The 21,137-nt window shown below is 44.9% G+C and overlaps 2 protein-coding genes across 3 annotated transcripts in view; one reads left to right on the forward strand and one right to left on the reverse strand.

Annotated features, from left to right (window-relative positions):
• The window catches only part of SLC36A3 (solute carrier family 36 member 3), a 20,699-nt gene extending 13,795 nt beyond the window's left edge, over nt 1-6,904 (forward strand). Inside the window, exons 4-7 of the mRNA XM_019627227.1 lie at nt 238-336; nt 740-906; nt 3,527-3,696; nt 6,636-6,904. Coding sequence (XP_019482772.1) covers nt 238-336; nt 740-906; nt 3,527-3,696; nt 6,636-6,904 — 705 coding nt within the window. The remainder of the gene's footprint in view (nt 1-237; nt 337-739; nt 907-3,526; nt 3,697-6,635) is intronic.
• Nucleotides 6,905-12,837: 5,933 nt separating this feature from the next.
• GM2A (ganglioside GM2 activator) lies at nt 12,838-20,330 on the reverse strand. Of its 2 annotated transcripts, none has more exons than XM_019627225.1 (4): nt 19,928-20,330; nt 14,839-15,000; nt 13,728-13,910; nt 12,838-13,210 (listed from the first exon to the last, which is right to left on the reverse strand). In XM_019627225.1, the coding sequence occupies exons 1-4, from the start codon at nt 20,012-20,014 to the stop codon at nt 13,058-13,060; spliced, it is 585 nt and encodes a 194-aa protein (XP_019482770.1). In that variant the 5' UTR covers nt 20,015-20,330; the 3' UTR covers nt 12,838-13,057. The 2 variants fall into 2 exon arrangements, with proteins under 2 accessions (XP_019482770.1, XP_019482768.1); XM_019627223.1 differs by having other exon boundaries at nt 12,838-13,406.
• Nucleotides 20,331-21,137: the final 807 nt, after the last annotated feature.

Genomic DNA, 21,137 nt, shown 5'->3' on the forward strand with positions numbered 1-21,137 from the left:
AGGTTGAGCTGTTGTTCAGCATCTTAGCTGTAGAGGGCAGTGTCACTGGCCCTCATATGTGGGATCCGAACCAGGGCCCTCTGGCATCTCAAGCCAGTTCTTAACCATCGCGCCACTCGGCCAGCCCTTACACGGGCTCTTTTGATGTCAGGTGTGGCCCAGCCTTCTACCAGGCAAAGATTTGGGACGGTTTGTACAACATGGCAGAGCCAATGCCTTTCTTCTCCTGCCTTTCAGGGGATTCCAGATTCCAGCAACCTACCCTTGATAGCAAGCTGGGAGACCTTCTTGCTCTTCTTTGGTACAGCCATCTTCACGTTTGAAGGTGTCAGTATGGTAAGATTAATGTGAGGTCTGAATGCGTGGTCCCTAGTGCTCCCGAGGGAAGCCAGCCATTGTCCCAGATGACTAAATAATAGTATTTATGAAAAGTGTAGAATAGGACCTTCTCCTGGCAGAAGGAAAAGCCAGGACGCATTCACAGGGTGCCAACTGCCCCATGCACTACGAAACTCAGAGGACTGAGTGAGAATTTCCTCACCAGCCCAGAAGGAGGAGGGCACTCCTGGTAATAGAAACTGTGGAGGAAAACAAAAGGGGGTGTGGCCATGTGGAGAGGCCCCTTCCTGACCCATGGCCACCTGGCGGACGATGCCTGTGCTAGTGGGGACGCTGCCCCCATCACAAGGCTCCAATATCTCTTTCCACCTTTTCTTTCACAACCTCATTTTACCGCCAGGTTCTGCCTCTCAAAAACCAGATGAAGCATCCACAGCAGTTTTCTTTTGTTCTGTACTTGGGGATGCCCCTTGTCATCATCCTCTACATCTGCCTGGGAACGCTCAGATATATGAAGTTTGGGTCAAACACCCAGGCCAGCATCACCCTCAACTTGCCCAATTGCTGGTACGTCCCTGCCTGCCTGGGTACCCCTGGGATCTGAGACTCAGCAACAAAATGTGGCATTCCCTTGGGTTGTCATTAGCAACAAATATTAACTGCTTATGTTTGTATTTTCATAACAGGTCAATTCGAGAACCCAGGCACTTGCATTATCTCATTTCATTCCCACAACAGCCCTAAGGAGATAGCATGATTATGATCAATTCCATTTAACAGATGAGGAAGTTGATATTTGGAGAGATAAGTAACTGTCCCAGCTCACGTTGTTTGTGAGAAGCCGAAACTTGCAACTGAATCTGTCTGACTCTGTGGTTCAAAGGCCCTAAAACAGGCGTGATCTGGAGTGTTTGAGAAACAGAAACAGCAACAACAAAAAGTCTAAGTCCAGAGTAATGATTGAGGGTCCTACAGATGGACCACTCCTTGGGCCCCCAATTCCAGAAATGGACCCAGGCTGCCATGGCTATGTCCTCACTGGAATTTGGTCTGGAGTTCTTGCATTCAGTCATTTTTCATTCATTTACTCATTCACTCATTCATCCAGGAAACATTTTGGGCACTGGCACATCGTATTCCTTGAGTGTTAGCTATTCTTATTATTCTGGCAGTATTGGGTGCATCGTGGCTAAGCAGTCAACGGAGCCACGTGTGTGAGAGCACAGGTTCTAAAGCTGAGAAACGAGATTTGCATCCTGGTTCTGATGTGACCTTGGACAAGCTACCCAATCTTGTAGGCCTCATTTCCATCCTCTAAAATGAGGGTACTACTAATGCCTATTTGTTTCAGTCACAATAGATTATGTTCCAGGAATAAACAACTCCAAAATCTCAGTGGCTGAATACACACAAATGCTTAAAAATATGCTCATGCTCCCTGTCCATGATGGGATGGCTGAGGCTCAGCTCTGCACCCTCCCCAGTCCAGGGCCCAGACTGACGGAACAGCCACTACCTGAAATGTTGCTGGTCGCCATGCAGGGAGCACGTGAATCATGCCCTCGACCTTGAAGCTGCTAAAGTATACATTTCTTCTGCTCACAATTTACCAGTCAAAGCAAACGACATGGCCACACCTCCCTCTAAGGGGCAGGGAAGTGAAATTCCACCATGTGCCTGGAAGAACTGGAGACATTTGTTGAACAGCCTAGATGACTTCCACGCTATCTCAGGGAGTGATTGTGAAGATTAATTGGTTTAATATACAGAAAATGCTTAGAAAAGTGTGTGGCACATAGTAAGCACTCATTGAATGTTCACTATTATCATGGCCACGTGTCCCCACAGCCTGGGACTTTCCAGGTGAGTAGGATGGTGGGGCATTCATTTTCCACAAGGCCAAAGCTACAGAATGAGAAAAATATTGCCAGCCCCACCCCCTCACTGTGTTGTGATAATGGCGAGATGAGAGAGAATAAATGTGGAATTTCTTAGCAGTTGCAGCTTATTTTACACAAGTCCGATATTATCTTATGAGGCTGTTCTTATTCTGGGCAATTTGAGCTGCTCCTAGCTACTTCGGGCAGGACACTTTTCTTCCAGGGGCCTCAGCTGGAAAATGTGGGCATCAGGTGCCGTGAGGGCTTCCCACCTGCTTTGAACTTGGCCAGTCATGACATTCTCCAGAGGAGCCTTAAAGAACTGATAAACTTCCCTTTCCAATAAGAAAAAGACCAACAACCCAAGAAAAAATAGTCATGAGCACACAGTTCACAGGCAAATCCCCAAAATGGTATTTTATATATTGGAAAAGATGCTCTCTGTCTCCCTCTTAATAACAGAAATGCTAATTTTTAAAAACCCAGTGGCAAACAGCAGCATGTGTTCACACTGTTTTGGCAAGGATGTGGGAACCAGCCCTCCAACATGCTGGAGCAACACAGGGGCAATACATCAACGGCTTTCACAATTTTAAATCACATACACTCATACCCAGCATTTTTACTTCTAGGGTTGCATACCATGGGTGCACAGATATTGTATATGTACAAGGCTATTCTTTGCAGCATTGCTTACTGGCAAAAGACTGGGAATAATCTAAATATCCATTAATTGGTGACTAGTATATCCATGCAATTGGACTACCAAGCAGCTGTTAAATACAAGAGCCAGATCTATGTGTACTGATAGGGAACAAACCTCCAAGAAATATTTAATGAACAAAAGTGGAGCTCAGCAATGTGTAGAGGATGCTACCGTGTGCGTGCGTGTGTGCGTGCGTGTGTGTGTCCGTGTCCCTACATTCTGCATAAGCTTGTATATCCACTGATTATTTCTGGAAGGGCTACAAGAAAACTGGGAGAGGGATTGCCTGTGGGAAGAGGAGCTGGAGGCTGGAGGGGTAGGAGGAAGGCTTTTCACTCTATGGCTTTAGCACTATGCATTTGACTCTATGCACATATACCCTTTTTAAAAGCTAAAAGAAAAAAGGCACATGTTTCTGAGCCACAGACTTGTTGAATCAGAATCTCCCATGTGGCTCTGATGGCAGGTCAGGCCTGCGTCAGTGGAATTTAGCCCGTTCTGTAACCCAGTGACAAGTGCCAGCTTCTGAACAGTCAGTGAGCCCTGCATGGCCCTGCCCAGACGCCATGTCACATCTCATGTCCTATCCACCTGTCTGCAGGCTGTACCAGTCGGTCAAGTTGATATACCCTATTGGCATCTTCTTCACCTACGCCCTCCAGTTCCAAGTCCCAGCTGAGATCATCATCCCTTTCGTCATCTCCCAGGTGCCAGACAGCTGGGCACTGTTTGCAGACCTGTCTGTCCGCACCGCTTTAGTCTGTCTGACCTGTGAGTAGGATCAAAAAGCACTCTTTGCCCAAAGCTGTGGCTGGGAGCCACATTGGCATCAACCCACTCTCATTGGCTCTGCCACTTACCTTCTTTGTGAGCTTGGGCAGCATACTTTACCTCCCTGGACCTCAACTTGCCACCTGAAAAAATGGGCTCAACAGAGAACTCCCACATAGTAAATGCTACAGTAATCCCTACTGCCGACCCATAGAAAGTATACCTTGGCTGGTTTGTGGGAGAAAGAAGGATTATTCATTCAGTCACATTTCTATATGCCTCTTGTATGCCAGGCTCAGTACTGACAATATCTAATCCTCATGACAGCCCAGCAATGTCATCTCACCAAGGGACGAAACTGGCCCAGAGAAATCAAGTACCATGCTCAAATCCTACCGCTGCTGAGTGACAGAGCTGGGATTTGAATGCAGGTTGTGTAGCACCAAAGTCTGTGTTTTCCATTGAGCCATATTCCTTCCTATCATAAATCAAGGTCAAGTCGCCTGTCATAAAGCATTGTTTAACTGTAGGGAAAACCCCAAGAGGCTGATTTGTTAAGGTCTTGGAGAAGATCATCTTTTGGGGTGCACTCTTCTCCCTTCCACCCTCCCTCCCTTGGTTCTTTCCCTCAGGCCTCCTTCCGTTTGTTTCTTCACTCATTCATTCTATATTAGGCACTATAGTAGATGTTTGGGAAATATCATGAACAGGGATGAGGGATTCTTTTTCTGAAAGCATGTCCAGAGAAAGATCAGAGAAGGTGTCCCATGAGAAATGAGGGAGAGAACTAGGGATGTTTTACCTGGAGAAGTGAGGGTTGGGGGGAATTCTATATCTGTGCTCAACCACCTGTGGGATTATTGTGAAAGAGAAAGCACACTGAGTCCTAAAGCCTCCACTAGTCAAGAGTCTAAAGTTGAGGGAATCCAGTCTCCGTTCGGGGTCAGGAGAAACTGTAACCCTTGGAGCAGTCCCACAGAAGAACATGCTATCAGGTGTTACATTTCACGTAACTGGAATCCTGTAAGCAGAAACAGCACAACTGTTTGGCTTAAGGTGTTACAGAGTTCTTAGTCTGTACCAAGACATCAGAAACCTGTAAATATATTGTTTTGTGACCCTTCCTAATAAATAGGGTGTAAGTTGAAGAGAAAACAAAACAAAACAAAACGGTTTGGGCCTCCAGGATCAGGGAAGGCATCGCTAGAGACAGCAGGCTGAATAACATGTCCAGCTTCTGGTATACGCTGAGTGAACACTTCCTCCACCCTTACTCATCTGCCAATTCCGTTACCTTTCACTCATTCAGCAGTCATTTGTTGAGTACCTCTTATGTGCTTGACATTGTGCTAGGCACTAGGGACACAATGAATAATGAAGACATGGCTCCTGCCCTCATGAGGCTTACAGTTGAGTGGGAAATACATGCAAGAAATTAATGACAGCCCCTTGTGATGAATGTAAAGATGGTACAAAAAGATGTACCATCTGATGGTTAAGATCATGAGAAGAGGATACCCTAAGAGCATATAACAAGGTCCTATAACTCAGCCTGCCTGGGTCAGGTCAGGGAGTCCTGTCGGTAGACTGATAGTTCAGTTAAGACCTAAAAGATGGAGGAGTGAGGAGAATACGACATATAGGGAGCAGGCTCTGCACAGATCTGAAGCAGATACTTAGGTCTGGCCTCTTTGGGGAACTAAAAGCAGTGGGGAGTGATAAAACATGAAGCCAGAGGACTTGGCAGGGCCCAAATCCTAAGGGACCTTATGCTAAGCAGATCAGGCCATGAGGAGCCATGGAAGGGCTCTGAGCAGTGGGCTGGCATGACCACACCTGACTCGTGTAGTGCACTCCTCCAGTCTACCTTGTATAGAGCTTCCTTGAACGTGTCTTCTCTGCCCTGTCACTGCAAGCTCTCCCGGAGGACAGACACTGGTTTTTCTCTGTACCTCCTCCTGTAAGGAATTTATTAAACATCTGATGAAGGAATGCTGTGGATGGGGACCATCCCATCAGAAGGATGATGGGTTCTCAACCGTGAGAGTCTATGAGTCTCTCTGATTCTCTGACTGGATGTGTTGGAGCAATTGCAGAAAGATCCAGTACACTAGTAAGGGTGCTTTCCAGAACAGGTTTTCCCTGATTTGTTCATAGGAAAATCAAATGGTTGTCTAAAGTTGAATCACATAAGATGTATACGTACTCATTCAAACATTATCAAAATTGGACTCCCCTGGGGAACCCGTGATATATGTTCCGTTGTTTAAAAGATGGAGATTTGAGTGTTTGTAGAAGAGATGGGAATGAGTAGCCTAATGCTGTCTTCATGTCCTCCTTAACTATCCATATCCTTCTAAGAGTAAGAAAACAAGTGGTTGAGATTCTGACAACAATGAGCCATCTCTCATTTTTTAATCCATCCTTGCTTCTAGACCGCAGCTATATGATGTAGATTAGTACAAATTCACTGTAGATTCAGTGTCTGGGTAAGAGTCAAGCATTTGATGAATACCTATGGTGTACGAAATTCTTTCATATAAATGGGAGGCAGCACAGTAGAGTGGAAAGAGCATTTCAGTGGATTCTTATCTCAGTTGTGTGACCTTCAGCACGTCCAGTTCCCTCTGGTGCTCCAGGTTTCCCCATCTCTACAATGAGAAGGTTATAATAGAGGTGGCAGAAAGGCCTTTCCAACAAATATTATATGCGATAAACCCAACGGTAAACATGAAAGGAGAGCATCTATGTTGGTAGTTAAAACAAGTGGGCGTCCAGAGCCACAGTACCTGACCTCAAGTCCGCAATGGGCTCTTTCCCATCTCTCCAAAATGGCTTATCAAGCATCTGTGGAATTATAAGGTGCCAAAGAAATGGTTTATTCCTGAGCTCCCTTCTTGCAGATACCTTCAGGGATTCTAAATTTCTTCTCTCTGCAGGTGTCTCCGCCATCTTCATCCCCCGCCTGGACCTGGTCGTCTCCCTGCTGGGCTCCGTGAGCAGCAGTGCCCTGGCCCTCATCATCCCGCCCCTCCTGGAGATCACCACCTTTTACCCTGAAGACATGGGCTGGGTCACCATCGCAAAGGACATCATGATCAGCATCCTGGGCCTCTTGGGGTGTGTATTTGGAACATACCAAGCCCTCTATGAGTTGATCCACCCCATCAACCATTCCATGGCCAACTCCACAGGTGTCTATGCATAATTATCTATTTTTATTCCAATAGATCTCCCTTCCTCCCATCCCCAATTTGATTTTCACTGTGGATGTTATATTCATTAATCAAACCTCAACATCTCTATATTAATTAGTGACTTCTTTATCTTTCCAAGAGAAATGTAGATGACACAAGTCAGTAGTGATACCTCTCAGTGGTGCCTTTTGTGGTTTTGGATTTTTTGGGGTTTTTTTGTCTTTTGTACCTCCGAACCAAAACCACATTCATATTATCTGCCTCATTTAATGGGAAAAGGGATGTCATTCACCTGTGATATCCCTGAAACAGAGACCAAGCATAAATGTAAATGCAAAAGCAGTTGTTTTCTGTATTCAGAGTAGCTGCCCTTAAAGCAGCGGTTCTCAACCTGTGGGTTGCGACCCCTTTGGGGGTCGAACAACCCTTTCACAGGGGTCGCCGGGTACTCGCATGTGGGCGTATCTGCATGTGGGCCTGGAGATGGATAGAGGAGCGGTGTCTCGGTTCCTAAGACCATCGAAAATATGTGTTTTCCAATGGTCTTAGGCGACCCCTGTGAAAGAAAGGTTGAGAACCGCTGCCTTAAAGGATTAGATTTAGAAAAGTGTGTGTTGGGGAAGGGGGTTTTCTATTTAGATTTTCTTCTAAATGGAAGAGTCACAGATAGAACAGAAGAAGAACTTAGCAGTAATTTTGTCCAACCATTGGTTCTGCCACTGATTTCCTATGGGATCTTCATCAAGTTCCTCCCTCTCTGTCTTTGTTTTCTCATCTATGAAATGAAGGATTGGACTAATTGGTTATTAAGGACTCTTCCAGCTCTTCTGAAATTAAAAAAAAAATGGAAATTAATTTATCCTTTAACCTCGTGTAAAAACTGAAGTGTTTTCCATCAGCAAGTTCCCCTGTTTCCTTGGAGATATGGACATATCAGATGTAGGTTAATAAATAAAAACAAATCTCTTAGTGATCTTTCATCATTATGGTGACTTCCCTACCTAGAAGGACAACATCTATCTATCTATCTATCTATCTATCTATCTATCTATCTATCTATCATCTTTTTTCCTTCTCTGATATCTTAAGGCCACTTAGAGCTGATTTAGGCTGAAGGGGCTGAGAAGTTTGTATGGTCAAAGATTTCATCATGTGCAAGGACTATTGACCTTCTTTAAAAAGATAATACTTAGTTTTGGGAAGGGTTTTGAAAAACAGACAATCTTATACTCTGCAGATGGGTGTACACATTGTTAAGGATTTTCTGAAGGACAATTTTACAACACATAAGTCTTAAAATGTGTGGCCCTCTGACTCACTAATTTCACTTCTGGGAATTTATCCTAAGAATCTTTCATGTTTACAAAATGTATGTCAAAGGAGAGTTTGTATTGTTTATAATAGTAAGAAGCTGGAAACAAATATCCAACATTAGGTCACATTATGTTCATCCAGAACAAAATGCTGATATGCCCCCAAACATCACAAAAAAATGTACCTATTGATATGCAAGTGTATTTGTGGTTTATCAATGAAAGAAAGCAGCTTAAAAACACTATGTGAACCAACACTAGACAAAAATATTACAAGAAAATAAAGCTGCAGACCAAAATCCTTCATGAACATAGATGTAAAAATTCTAAAGAAAGTTTCAGCAAATCAAATTCAACGGTATATTAAAAAGATAATAATCTTTTTATAAAAGATAATACATTATGACCAAGTGGGATTTATCCCAGGAATACAGGGTTGGTTGGTTTAATATTTGAAAATTCAATGTAATTTTCCATATTAACAAGCTAAAAAATATGTATGATCATCTCAATAGACAGAAAATAATTTGGCAAAATCCAATGCCTATACCTAATACAAAACTCCCTGCAATAGGAAGAGAAGGGAACTTCCACAATAGGAGTAAAGGGCACCTATGAGAAACCTACAGCTAATATTATACTTGAAGGGGAAAGACTGAATGTTTTCCCTATAAGATCAGAAACAAAACAGAGATGCCCAATCTCACCACTTCCAGTATTTTACCAGATGTCTAGACAGTGAAATTAGGCAAGAAAAAGAAAAGGCATCTAGATTGGAAATGAAGAAGTAAAACTGTCTTCATATGAATATGAAGTGATTTTCAATGTAGGAAATCCAATGGAATCTACGAAGAAGCTACTACTAATTGAGTTTACAAAGCTTCAGAATATAAGGTCAATATGCTAAATCTCTATACTAGCTGAGAGCCATCAGAAATTATGCTTATAGTAACATCAAAGATATGCAATAATTTGGGATCAATCTGATGAAAGATATGCAACACCTGCACTCTAAAGACTATAATATATTGCTAAAAGGAATTAAGATCTAAATAAATGGAGAAATACACCTTGTTCATTGGCTCAAAAGACTCATTAAGGTTAAGATGCCAATTCTGGCCAAATTCAGCTGGCACATTATTATTATTTTTTTAATGAATTGACCAGCTGACTCTAAAATCCATATAGAAATGCAAAGGACTTAGAATAGCCAAAATATCTTTGAAAAAGAAGAACAAAGTTGGAGGGCTAACACTGTCTGATTTCAAGAATTATAACAAAGCTACAGTAAGCAAAACTATATGGTGTTGGTGCCCAGAAAGACAAGTAGATCAATGGACCAGGATAGAGTCCAGAAATAAACGACCCATTTGTGGGTAACTGATTTTGACAAAGGTGCAGAGGCAAAGTAGTGGAGAAAACATCACCTTTTCAAGAAATGGTCCTGTAAAAGTTATTCATATGAAAAAAAAATCATATCCATACTTTACATCATACAAAAAAATCAACCCAAAATGGATCTTAGATCTAAATGAAAAACCTAAAACTATAAAACTTTTAGAAGAAAACAGGGAGAAAGTTTTTGTGAGCTCAGGTTAGGCAAAGACTTAGATACAATACCAAAAGCACAGTGTATTTGTGTGCAGTTCCTTTCATTTTTACCTTTATAGTATCCCATCAAAATACTGTAACTTATTTTCTTTCTCCATCCCTTTCGGTGTCGTTGTATCACTCATTCAAAATACAATTGGTTTTTTGGTTACTGTTTGTATTCCATATTGAATCTCCTGGTTGACTTGAATCATTTTGGATATAAGGAATATTATTATGGGTCTAAGAGTCGGAGTTATACAAAAAGATATACTCAGAAGTGTCTCACCCCTTCATTCTTTATACCTTGTTATCACTTCCCCCTTATTTCCATTACATTGCTACCTCTCTCAGTAAATAACTAATCTCATTAGTTTCTGGCTCATCTTTCCTTATTTTATACAAATGAGCTGATATAAGTATATTTTCTTATACCCTCCTCTTACATGAAAAGTAGCGCATTACACATTTTTGCACTTAACAATATATCCTGGAAATAACTATCAATTCACAGGTCTAATTTTTTTTTTACACACTTAAATAGTACTCTGCGTGGGTATGCCACGGTTTATTCAGACATTGTCTTATATATAGACATGCACGTTGTTTCCAATATTCTGTCACAATGCAGCAATGAATGAGCTTGTGCACATGTACTTTTATATTGTTGGAGGTGTATCTTCAAAGGAAATTCCCAGTAGTGGAATGGTTGGGTCAAAGGGTACTGACAAGTTGTTAGGTACTGACAAATTCCCTTCAGGAAGGGTTGTACCACTTTGCATTCCCACCAGCTGTATATGAGAGTGCCTGTTTCCCTACAGCCTTGCCTGGCACAATGTAGTGTTGTACTTTTTATTTTTTACCAATCTGAGAAGGTGATGTTATCTCAGTATTGCTTCAATTGACATTTCTCTAATCATGGATGAGTTTGAACATAGGAATATTAATGCTTTGTCTATGAGATTTGCTGCAAGTATTTTCTTCTTGACAAGCATTTTATTTTCATGTAGTCAAATGTATCAGTCTTTTACTACCTCTGGACTTGTCCGCTATGGTTTGGTTTTTGTACGGTTTCTTTTTTTTTTTTACATTTAGACCCTGCATCCATTTGGAGTTTAGTCTTCCATATGGTATGAAGTATGGATCTAATTTCAACTTTTTCCAAAATGATTCCCCATTGACTCAGCACCGTTTATTAAAAAGTCTCCTTTGCCCTGTGATTTGAGATTTCTCACCCCCTTCCCCACTGAGACCTGGAGGAGCTTCTGACCCAAGAGCATGGTATGGCATAAAAAGATTGAGTGAGCCAGAGATTCCATTCAAAGATGAGAACTAAGAAATGACTGTGAGGATAAGGCTAAAAGATCCAGGAAGGGAACAAAAGCTGGAGAGGTCACATCGCGATGGAAAGCAAAGGAGCAAACCAAGGAAGGTGGACGGTGATGAGGCTGAATGAAGCAGACATAACAAGCAGCTTATGCGACAGAAACAAGAGTCAGTCCCTGGAATTGCCCCAGCTCGTCTGCACCACTGCAGCAAAACCTCCCAACAAGAATAGCCCACCATAAAAGCTCCTGAAATCCTGAGATATGATCAATAAAAATATATATATACAGCCAAGGCAAAGGAGGAATTCTCAGCAAGTTGAAAAGATTTACAGTCATGCACTGTATAATGATGGACCTTTTATGAAGGCCAGACCTCGTATGAAGGTGGTCCCATAAAATTATGGAGCTGAAATGCCTATTTCCTAGTAACGTCGTAGCCATCATAACATGCAACACATCACCATAAGCAGGTGAGTATTTTTACTGTATCTTTTCTGTGTTTAGAAATGTCACCACTGTTACAATTGCCTACAGTATTCAGCATGCTGTACAGGTTTGTAGCCTAGGAGCAATAGGCTCTACTATACAGCCTAGGTGTGTAGCAGGCTATCCCATCTAGGTTTGTGTAAGTGCACTCTGTGATGTTTGCACAATGACAAAATTGCCTAACGACAGATTTCTCAGAATGTATCCCAGTCGTTAAGTGACACATGACTATGTTGCCATTCCAGGATTTAAATGAGCCCAGAACTCAGAGCTGGAACATGGGTCAGTAAGTTGTCATGGAGGACAGGATAAAGGACAAACCCAGGCAGCTGACATGAGTCCACCTCTCTTCATTGGATCCCACTCCAGAGTAGTTGCTGGTGGGTCCGACTCTCAGCATGTGTCACATTGACCCTGAGAGCACTCACAGCTCTGAAAGGCTGCCTCTGTCTTCCCCAGCACCGGAAGGGCCTACTCCATGAGTCTCACAGTACAGATTTGGCCCTATGGAGGGACATACAGTGTCAGAGGAATTGTCTCAAGACTGAGAAGACAGGGCATGCATATTCTTACATTAGATTGGCCACTCTGGGCCAAATTTCCCCACCGACAAGTCTGTTTGGCCCTTTTGGCCTGCACAGTTTTTTAAAAAATTACTTGCCAATATTTAAATGTTGTAACATTTCATAAAGAAGTCTGGATTCCAGCTTCTGTGAGGAAAAAAAAAAAAGAGAATATTTGGCAAACTGGGCCCACAGCATTCTCGTGTGGCACTAACTGGCTACATCTAGACAGCAGCAGCCCCTACAAACAGCATGTGCTCTTTCTAACGCACCCCCGTCCCCATCGTCCCTGATTATATTCCCAACTCGAGACTCAGCACTGGCTGCCTCATATCAGGGCACATGTGCTGTTATAAAAAGGAAAAAGGGAAGACACGCATGTTCCTCACGGTCCTTGTCTCTCATTTATGCCTTGTACAGGCGCTTGAGTTTGTAAACTGTCTGAAATACAGAGAACATTCTTAAATCTCTCTCCCAGTGAAGCCACCCCACTTCAAGCCCTGCCTCTCCAGGAAGATACACTATGCACCACTGTTGCCTGGGCAAATGCAGGAAAGCATCCTAAATTAATCTCAGACGTTAATGGAGGAATAGACTGAGAATAGACTATTTCAGGCCCTTCTTGGAAGAGGGGGTTGGAGTAAAATGAAAACTGCTACTACTCGGACTTTAAAAAACAAAATTTAATGAAAACATTGTAAAGGTACTTCAGGAGAACAAAACTGGGTCAGCCTGAACTTGGGCTCACATGTTAGTTCTATCACCTGACTGTTAGGAAAATAAGTTAAGCTCTTAGAAAGAAAGCCGTAGGGGTGGGGAGGAAAATGAAGTGGCCGGCCCAGTAGATGTCCAGGGCTATCAAGAACCGCCAAGCTCAAGCCCCCTTAGGTTAGGGCTGCTTGCCCACGCCTACAATGTAGGTGGCACAAAATGATTTTCAGCGAGGGTAGCAGCATCACTGTACAAAGGGGCTTGGAGGGGAACAGGGAATTGGAATTTGGCCTTGGCAAACGCAAGACAGAGGAAGAGGGGTGCGCCTTCCTCAAACCCCTTCATTCTGTTGTCACTGGTGCCACATTATGTGCCTTCTAGAGAGACATCGATCTTGAAACAGCCCAGACGTTGCTCGCCGCTGCTTAAGATGCTCTGGACGCGGTAGTTTCCGGTACTCAGCCAGCTGGGCAGGTCCAGTTGGGGCAGAGTGATAATACTCTTGGGCAGTGAGTATGTGCCCTGTGGAAAAGCCAGTGGATCACAGGTCAGGGGGAGCCTACTGATGGGACCCTCCTCCCATTCTCCTAAGAGAGCATGGGATGTTACAGGCTAAAGGGCACTGGAGGTCACATCGAAGTTCAAGCCTCCCGTTTCACCGAAGAATAAACTGAGACACCACCCTCCCCCCAAAAGATAAGCAATTCAACATAGATCACACCAACTGACATCCCTCCACAGACATCCAAATCTGCAGGAGGAAAATCCAAGGACCCTTCTCTCTAAACCCCACGTCTTTACTCCAGCCACGGAGGATCATGCTCTCCTTCCCTAAGCACTTACTTCTTTGAAGGGACAGTGGCAGGGAAGTCCATAGGTGTGCAGGGGCTCCGGGCAGAGCTCTCCAGGGGGAATGAAAGTGTCAAGTATATCACACATGTCTTCATAGGTACAACTACCGGTTTGTTCCACACACGGGACTTTGACCCAGAAGCCAACCACTTCCTTCTGCACCGTTAATTCCACCTGGTGAGAACGCATTTGAGAAAGTGTCAATTCCAAGGCAAACATACCAGCACCTCTGCCTCTTTAAAAGGTCAGAATCTTATGTCAACCACAGAATTTTTAATTAGTTAGAAATTCTAACTAATTTAAGATATCAAATTGGAGATATTCTGATCCAGAAATGAGAATGTTGTGGCACGTGCCCAATTTTACCCTTTCCGTTGCCCAGGCAGACATTAATAATCAAGTGTGGGGTTTTTTTCCTCCCCTTCACAGAACCACACAGTCTTAGAATTCTTTAGGGAGTCACCACCCACTGGTTATATACATAGCTAACAATGACTATGTCATGAGGAGTTAAATGACAGGAGTACATTTACAAGGAGCGCTGCTTATTTTCACATATGTCCATTAAAAATTAATATGTATGTTATATGTGCTTGGATGGGGGAACATTCCAAACACTAGGCTTTCAACATCTTCAAAGCACTTAGTCCTTATCACTAGGTAGTGAGATTTCAGGTTATTTCTTTTATTTCCCACCCCGTTCCGTTTTGACCATTTACGTTTTCTAACACTGACTACCTATCACTTGCTCATTGTTACGTCTGTTTTTTAATTAATAATGACAACACTACCAAAAAAACATTGCCCAACTAGAGCTGTCAAACAACAGTGAGAACTATATCATCCTGTCTAGGAGGCTGGAGCACTCCCCGCCAGATGTGAGGAAGTCAGTCATTTACGTCGTCAGTAGGAATTCCGTCCAATCCTATGACACTGCGATCCTGTGAACCTGAGTACCTGTCTACAAATCCATGCCTCCTTTGCTGCTCTGAGATGCCACTTCTTCCCAGTTCCTTGAGCATATGTCCCTCAGGGCCCCTGCCAGCTGGTCCATGGCCCCTTCCCACCAGCATCTCACCAATGCCACCCACCCCGGACTCACCTTCAGAGGAGCATCGAGGGTGACACTCGTCTGGGTCTCAACACTGACAGTCACATTTCCAGGCTCTACAATGGGGTTAGGTTCCACAGTCAGGCTTTTGATCACCACAGGGTCTTTCCCATCGTCACAATTCTCCCAGGAAAAGTTACTGAACCGAAATGACTAGGGACAATCATGGCGGCAAGAAAAGAAGGGAAAAGAAAAGTTGACAAAAGGAGCTCTCACAGATCAGAAGACTCGACAGAACAGGCCACTGACAGTGTTGACCTTGGGCGAGGTACCTCCCCTCTCTGAGCGTCATCTGTAATTGCACATCTGGAAACCTGGGGTACCACTGTCCTCCTCATTTCATAGGCAGGACTCGGGGAAAAGCCTTGAAAGGTAGAATCTCCCAAAAGTGTGCTCAACTATACATAAAGCACAATATGAAGAGACGAACCATATCTGCCTCTGGCAGGTACCGTCTCTGATCCCCTGCCTCCCTGCTCCCCACGCCTCTCCAGTCAGTTGTGGGATCTCCTTAGAGGGAAACTCCTGGAGGACTCCCCTTTGCAACCATACCGGGGACCTTATTCCCATCACACAGCCCGCTCCTTCCACCGCAATCCAGGGCCAGGAACAACAGGAAACACAAAACACAGTGGGAACCATAACATTCAAAACCCCACCCTCAAGGGGTGTACACTTAACCCAGGAAGGGGATAGGACACACATGAAAAGATTCCCAGTGAGCCACTCGTTGATAATCAATCTCCAATGAATGAACTTCCCCAATCCTAAGTGTTTGCTTCCTCCCATCCCATCACTCGCACCCTGCCCCCACATAACTCACCCTCCTCCCCTCTGCTGAGTCACTTCTCATCCCCAGAGGTCTCCTGATTCCACCATCTGTCCAACTACGCGTGACCACTGACTCCCTCCTCCCACCGAACCCTGTCTGCTGGTCTGTGATCAAACTTCCTACACTGTGCAGACTCTCTGCCTGCGGGCTCACACCTTTCCCAGCCCCCGGAAGGCCACCTGTGAGACACAGCACAGCCACCATGCACATCCTAACTGAAAAGGAAACCTATCAGTCCCACATTCCCAAAGTGACCATAGGGATCATGTCATCAACACACCCACAGCCGACTAGGCCAAAAGGGAACACCTAACCCAAAATGGTTAGGTGACAGATTCTCTCTGCCTCTGATTTGGGAATTGAGATGGAGGCAAAATCACTCAGAGGACTTCGGGCATTGCATTGTCATTGGGTCATAGCTTTGGGATGGGGCTAGAACTCCGAGGCCCGTGATCAAGACAAAGGGACAAGTACTAAGGGCTCTCCTGGGCTGTGGAAAAGAGAACAGATGAACAGATGGCGTCACCTCCCGCTCCCTATCCCTCTCTAAATAGGCAGTGAAGGGCATGGCTTTGGTGTGAGATGTGAGGTAAATCAAGGCTTTAGTCAACAGATATGGGTTGAAATCATAGCTCAGCCACCATATCATGTGATTATATAGGCCAGTTTCCTCTTTGGAGCCCCATTGTCTACATCTTTTAAGTGTAAGCATTTATACTTCCCTCTCAGGGCAATTGTGAGGGTGAGAGCATGTATGGAAAGCTCATAACACAATGCCAGGCCCAGAGCATGAGCTGGCTCACTACATCAACAGCCATTCGACATCCCTGCCTCCACTTCTGCCACTAGTTCCATGAGATTCCTGTGTACCTGGAATAAACTGACCTTTACTTGAGCTTCTTGGAATGAGCTTCTGTCCCTTGGAATGAAACATTGTGCCAAGACCGAGAAAGACAGGACAGGGTCCAATTCATCTCTGTTCCCCAAGGCCCCTTACACAGGGTGGGTGGGAGTCAATAAATGCATCCTTTAACATTCATTCCACAAATATTTATGGAATGATGATCACAGGCCCTGGGCTAAGTGCTGTGTTTCTTTCTTTCTTTCTTTCTTTCTTTCTTTTTAAGTGCTGTGGTAAACTATTAGAAATCTTCCTGCCCTGTCTGAAGGAGCTTACAGTCTCACGTAAATAAATATCACCTACTGTGATTCCTGAGTGCCACAGGGAAACAAAGAAAAAGATTGAGAGTAACAAAGGACTTACTTAAATAGGGTGGTGAGGAAATACCTAAGCTGGACTCCAGCAGGATGAGGGAGGAGCCAGCCCTGTAAGTACAGAGAGAAAGAAGGTCCCAGGCAGAGGGAACACGTGCAGAGGCCATGTGATAGGAAGCAGCTGAGCTGCTCTGGCACTACAAGGCCAGTGGGCTTGATGCAGGGGACGAGGGGCCCAGACGAGGTGAGGGGTGGCAGGGTCATTTCATGCAGGGTCTCACAGGTCATAATCAGGAGGCTAGATTTTCTATAAGGGCAATGGAAGCCCATTGCAGGACAGGGCCGTGCTCTAGTTTATGGCTGAGAACAGCTTGGAGAGGAACAGGAGGAAGCGGCGAGACCCATTAGGAGGCTACCATCAAATGAAAGAGTGCCTGGAATTAAGAGTTGGGCTGGAGGGTAGGTAGGGGGGCTAGCCATTTTGGGGGGCTGCCTTCACAGATTCTAAGGCAGCCTGATTCATACTGAGGATTGATTCCAGGCTGGAGGAAGCACCTAGAGTGCCCTGCTGGAACTGAAGAAGCCCCTCCTCTCTCCGAAGCTAACCCCCCCCCCGGCCCTGCGGGAGACATGACAAGGTCCTATCCCAATGCCTGACTGGAGGCTTCGGTGGCAATGAATTCTGCATCCAAAACAGGAGGTATGGATTGGCAATGCCCACCAAGGGCCAAGCCTAGCATCAGATGCTTGCCATCCCAACATGGGGCAACACAGTGGCAACATGGGGCAACACAGGGCAGAGGGGAAAGGCACAGCTCTGGAGCCAGAAATATGGGTACAAATCACAGGCCTGGGTTCAAATCAGACCTCAGCTGCTCTCACTAGCTGAGACCATGGCTAAGTAAACCCCTTTGAAGTTCAATTTACTCATCTATCAAATGAGCATAATTTTATCTTCTCAGGGCCACTGTGAGAGGGAGAGGTTTGTATACACAAAGTATAGGTCACAACTCTCTCAAGACTGTCAAGCCCATGAAAACACCCAACTGAAAAACTGTCACAGACCAGAGGAGACTGGGGAGACATGACAACAAATGCAACGTGATACCTGGATTGGATCCTGAAACAGAAAGAGGCCATTCCTGGAAAAACTGGTAAAATCCAAATAAAGTCTAGTGTTCCGTTAATGGTAACGTGCCAATCAATGTTGGGTTTTCCAGTTTTGACAAGTGCACCACAGTAAATACGAGGTTAACATTAGGGGGACACTGGGTGAGGCGTATATGGGATCTCGGTACTATCAGTGTAACTTCTCTGTAAATCTAGAATGATTTCTCCAAGAAAGTTTACTAGGAAATAGGCACACGGCCTCACACACAGCACATAGTATGTACACAATAAATGGAAGTCATTATACTGTATCACAGAGTCTGTATGCCCAGCACAAGGCTAGACATTCTCCCCCGTTCTCTAATGCTTACCAGAGCCCAGCATCCTGAGACTGGTTAATGCAAAAAGAGGAACTGAAACTCAGGGCTCCGGATGCTCAAACCCCACCCCACCCCCTCATCACCCCAAAGCCTTCATCTGGCCCATGATCTCAGGATCAGGGCTTTGAATCACATGAGTGCAGAGAAGACCTGCACGATAACAGATGAGGATCGAAAGTGTCACTTGCTGTGTAATCTTGGGTAAGTACCCTCACCTCCACTATGGGCCTGAGTGAGGCGGGTGAATTCTATGATGTCTCAAGGCCTCTCCAAAACTGCCAGTCAAGGACCCTCTGGAACGATCTGGAATGGCATCCATACCCAAGACATACAGGAGAATGGGGATGTAGGGCAAGCTTGACTCCACCTCATAGCGGTCACACCTGGAGCCAAGATAAACATTCTCAAGCGACACTCAGCGACAAACTGTGAATCCTCTGGAAAAATGAGGCCAAAGGTCCTTGCTTCTTCATTCAATAGATAAAACAGACTCCTTGCCCCAGAGGCAGGGTAAGGCTGAGCCCACTGCCTAAGGTTTTAGAGCTTTTCCATCCATGAAATTTCCCTTCACCCATAACCCACAAGACATGCAGGTTGGCATCAGCGTGCCCATTTTACAGATGAAGAAGACTAGGATTCAAGGAGCCCAAAGGCCATGCCCATGGATTACAGACAGGCTCAGAAGCCAAGCCTCCCAGCTCTGTCCTGTTCCAGGCCCCCTTACACCACACTGTTCCTCACTCTAAGATAAATATTTCCAGGGTGGTTGGTCTCTGAATGACAGAACTTCCCTTTCCCGAGGGTCTAAAGCTTGGGGTGAGTGAGAAATAAAAGGGCAAGCTTGGAGGCCGGAACCTCTCCACGGCTCACAACCAGGAGCAGGGCTGGATCTTTTGTCACCAGAGGAACAAGTCTGGACCTGCCGGCTTGGACGGCCTTTCAAACCCACCCACCCATCAGGACAGGCCAAGCCACAGAGCAGTACAGAGAAGGGATGGGTGCCAGGCCTTTTCACGGGGTGGGAAGTGGTGGGCAGGTGAACAGTGCCTTCGTCTTCCAATTCTGTAAAATTTCACTCAGACGTTTGGCAAGAGGGCAGGCGAATACATGAGTGCAGTTAAACCTTCCAAACTAGTTTGGAGCTGAAGAGGGTCTTATAGACCACCCTCACTGTACATATGGGCAAAGGGATTCAGAACAGACCTCCCCAAGATGTGTCACTTTGGCATGTTTCCTACATACATATGTAATTACATTTGTTTTTTTGTTGTTGTTGTTGTTAATCACGTCGATTTGATTATTAGACCAACTCACAGAACCTAGAAGGCAGAGGAAAGCTTCCTCCTCTCCTACGTGGAGAAACAAACCGGGAGAAAGAAAGAGACCCACTGAGAGTCCCAAGTTAGTGACTTTGGGAGGATCTGCTGCAGAGAAGGGATTCTACGGACCGAAGTAGCCACTCCCCGCCATATTCCATCACGACCTGCACGCCCTCAGCGGGGCCAAGATGCTGGAAGCAGCCTCCAGAAAGAGCGGCACTCACCTGTTCCAGCAAGACCTTCGCAAGGGCCTCGGGGCCAGCTAGAAGCAAGCCCAGGACGATCAGGAGCGGAGCCCGCATCAGGGGCATCACGGCAAAAGGTGGGTCTGCGCGAAGATAATTACAAGGTCTGGGGCCAGAGGCGGTGGCTTTAAATGGCTGCCTGCGTTGGTTATGTAAATCTGTGCATTGTTATGCAAAGCTGAGCTCAGCCACTATCCGATTCACCCCGCGCGGTCGGGATCTGGGATTCCAAAGCCGGGAATTGGAATAGATCTCTCCCTATTCCACCCTGCAGAGGTTCCTCCCACCAGCGTGGGCATCAAACCCCTGCGTTCTAGGGGCGAAGGCGGAGCCGGGAGAGAAAAGGAGCCGGACTGAGGGCTAGAGAAGGTGGTGGGGAGGGAAGGGCGGAAATGAGTGCAAAAAGGGGCGGGGCCGCAGCGCGACGGAGGGGCGGGGTTGTCGTTTCTGACCTCGCCCTGTGATGGTCACTGCTGGAGAGACGTTTCTGTTTTCACACCCGAGTCCTTGACAGAAATGTCACTCTTCCTGTGGATATTATGCGCCTCCATACTTGTGTTACGGATCACTATGATTTTAATAATTGTTATAACCATAATGAAAATAATATTTAGTATGTGTTTTAATGCATGTTAAGCACATTTGAGGCAATCAATTTTTACCCCATCTTACCTCTGAGGGAACCTATGTACAGTGAAGTTAGCTTTGCCAAAGTTCTAGGAAGTGATAGAAGCAGGATTCTGCTTATGTACCCCATCAGACAAGATTTTGTTTAATTACTACATTTCGTAGTTGAAGTTTGCTTTAAAGAAGCAATAGGGATATTATTCCTGCCAAATTACCACCAGGTTGTAAAACCCACAAGGGATGAGGCTGTGACTTTTGGTCACTAATGTGTACCCAGTGCCTGACACATAACAATCAATCTTTGTTGAATAAATGAATGTCTGAGTAGAATTTGAAACTTACCTAATCATCCTTTTTAAATATATGTATGTATGTTTTAATTTTGGAATTAATTTTAGATTGGCAGAAAAGTTGCAAAAATAGTACAGAGCTATCTCTCAGTTTCTCTCGTTAACAGCAAGATAGAGTCTTTTTATAAAACCTAAGAAACTGGCATTGGTACAGTACTATTAACTAAGCTCCAGACTTCACTGATAGACAAGTAAAGAGTTAATGGGAGTGG

This window comes from Hipposideros armiger, unplaced genomic scaffold (genome assembly GCF_001890085.2).
Source record: "Hipposideros armiger isolate ML-2016 unplaced genomic scaffold, ASM189008v1 scaffold_725, whole genome shotgun sequence".
NCBI lineage: Eukaryota > Metazoa > Chordata > Mammalia > Chiroptera > Hipposideridae > Hipposideros > Hipposideros armiger.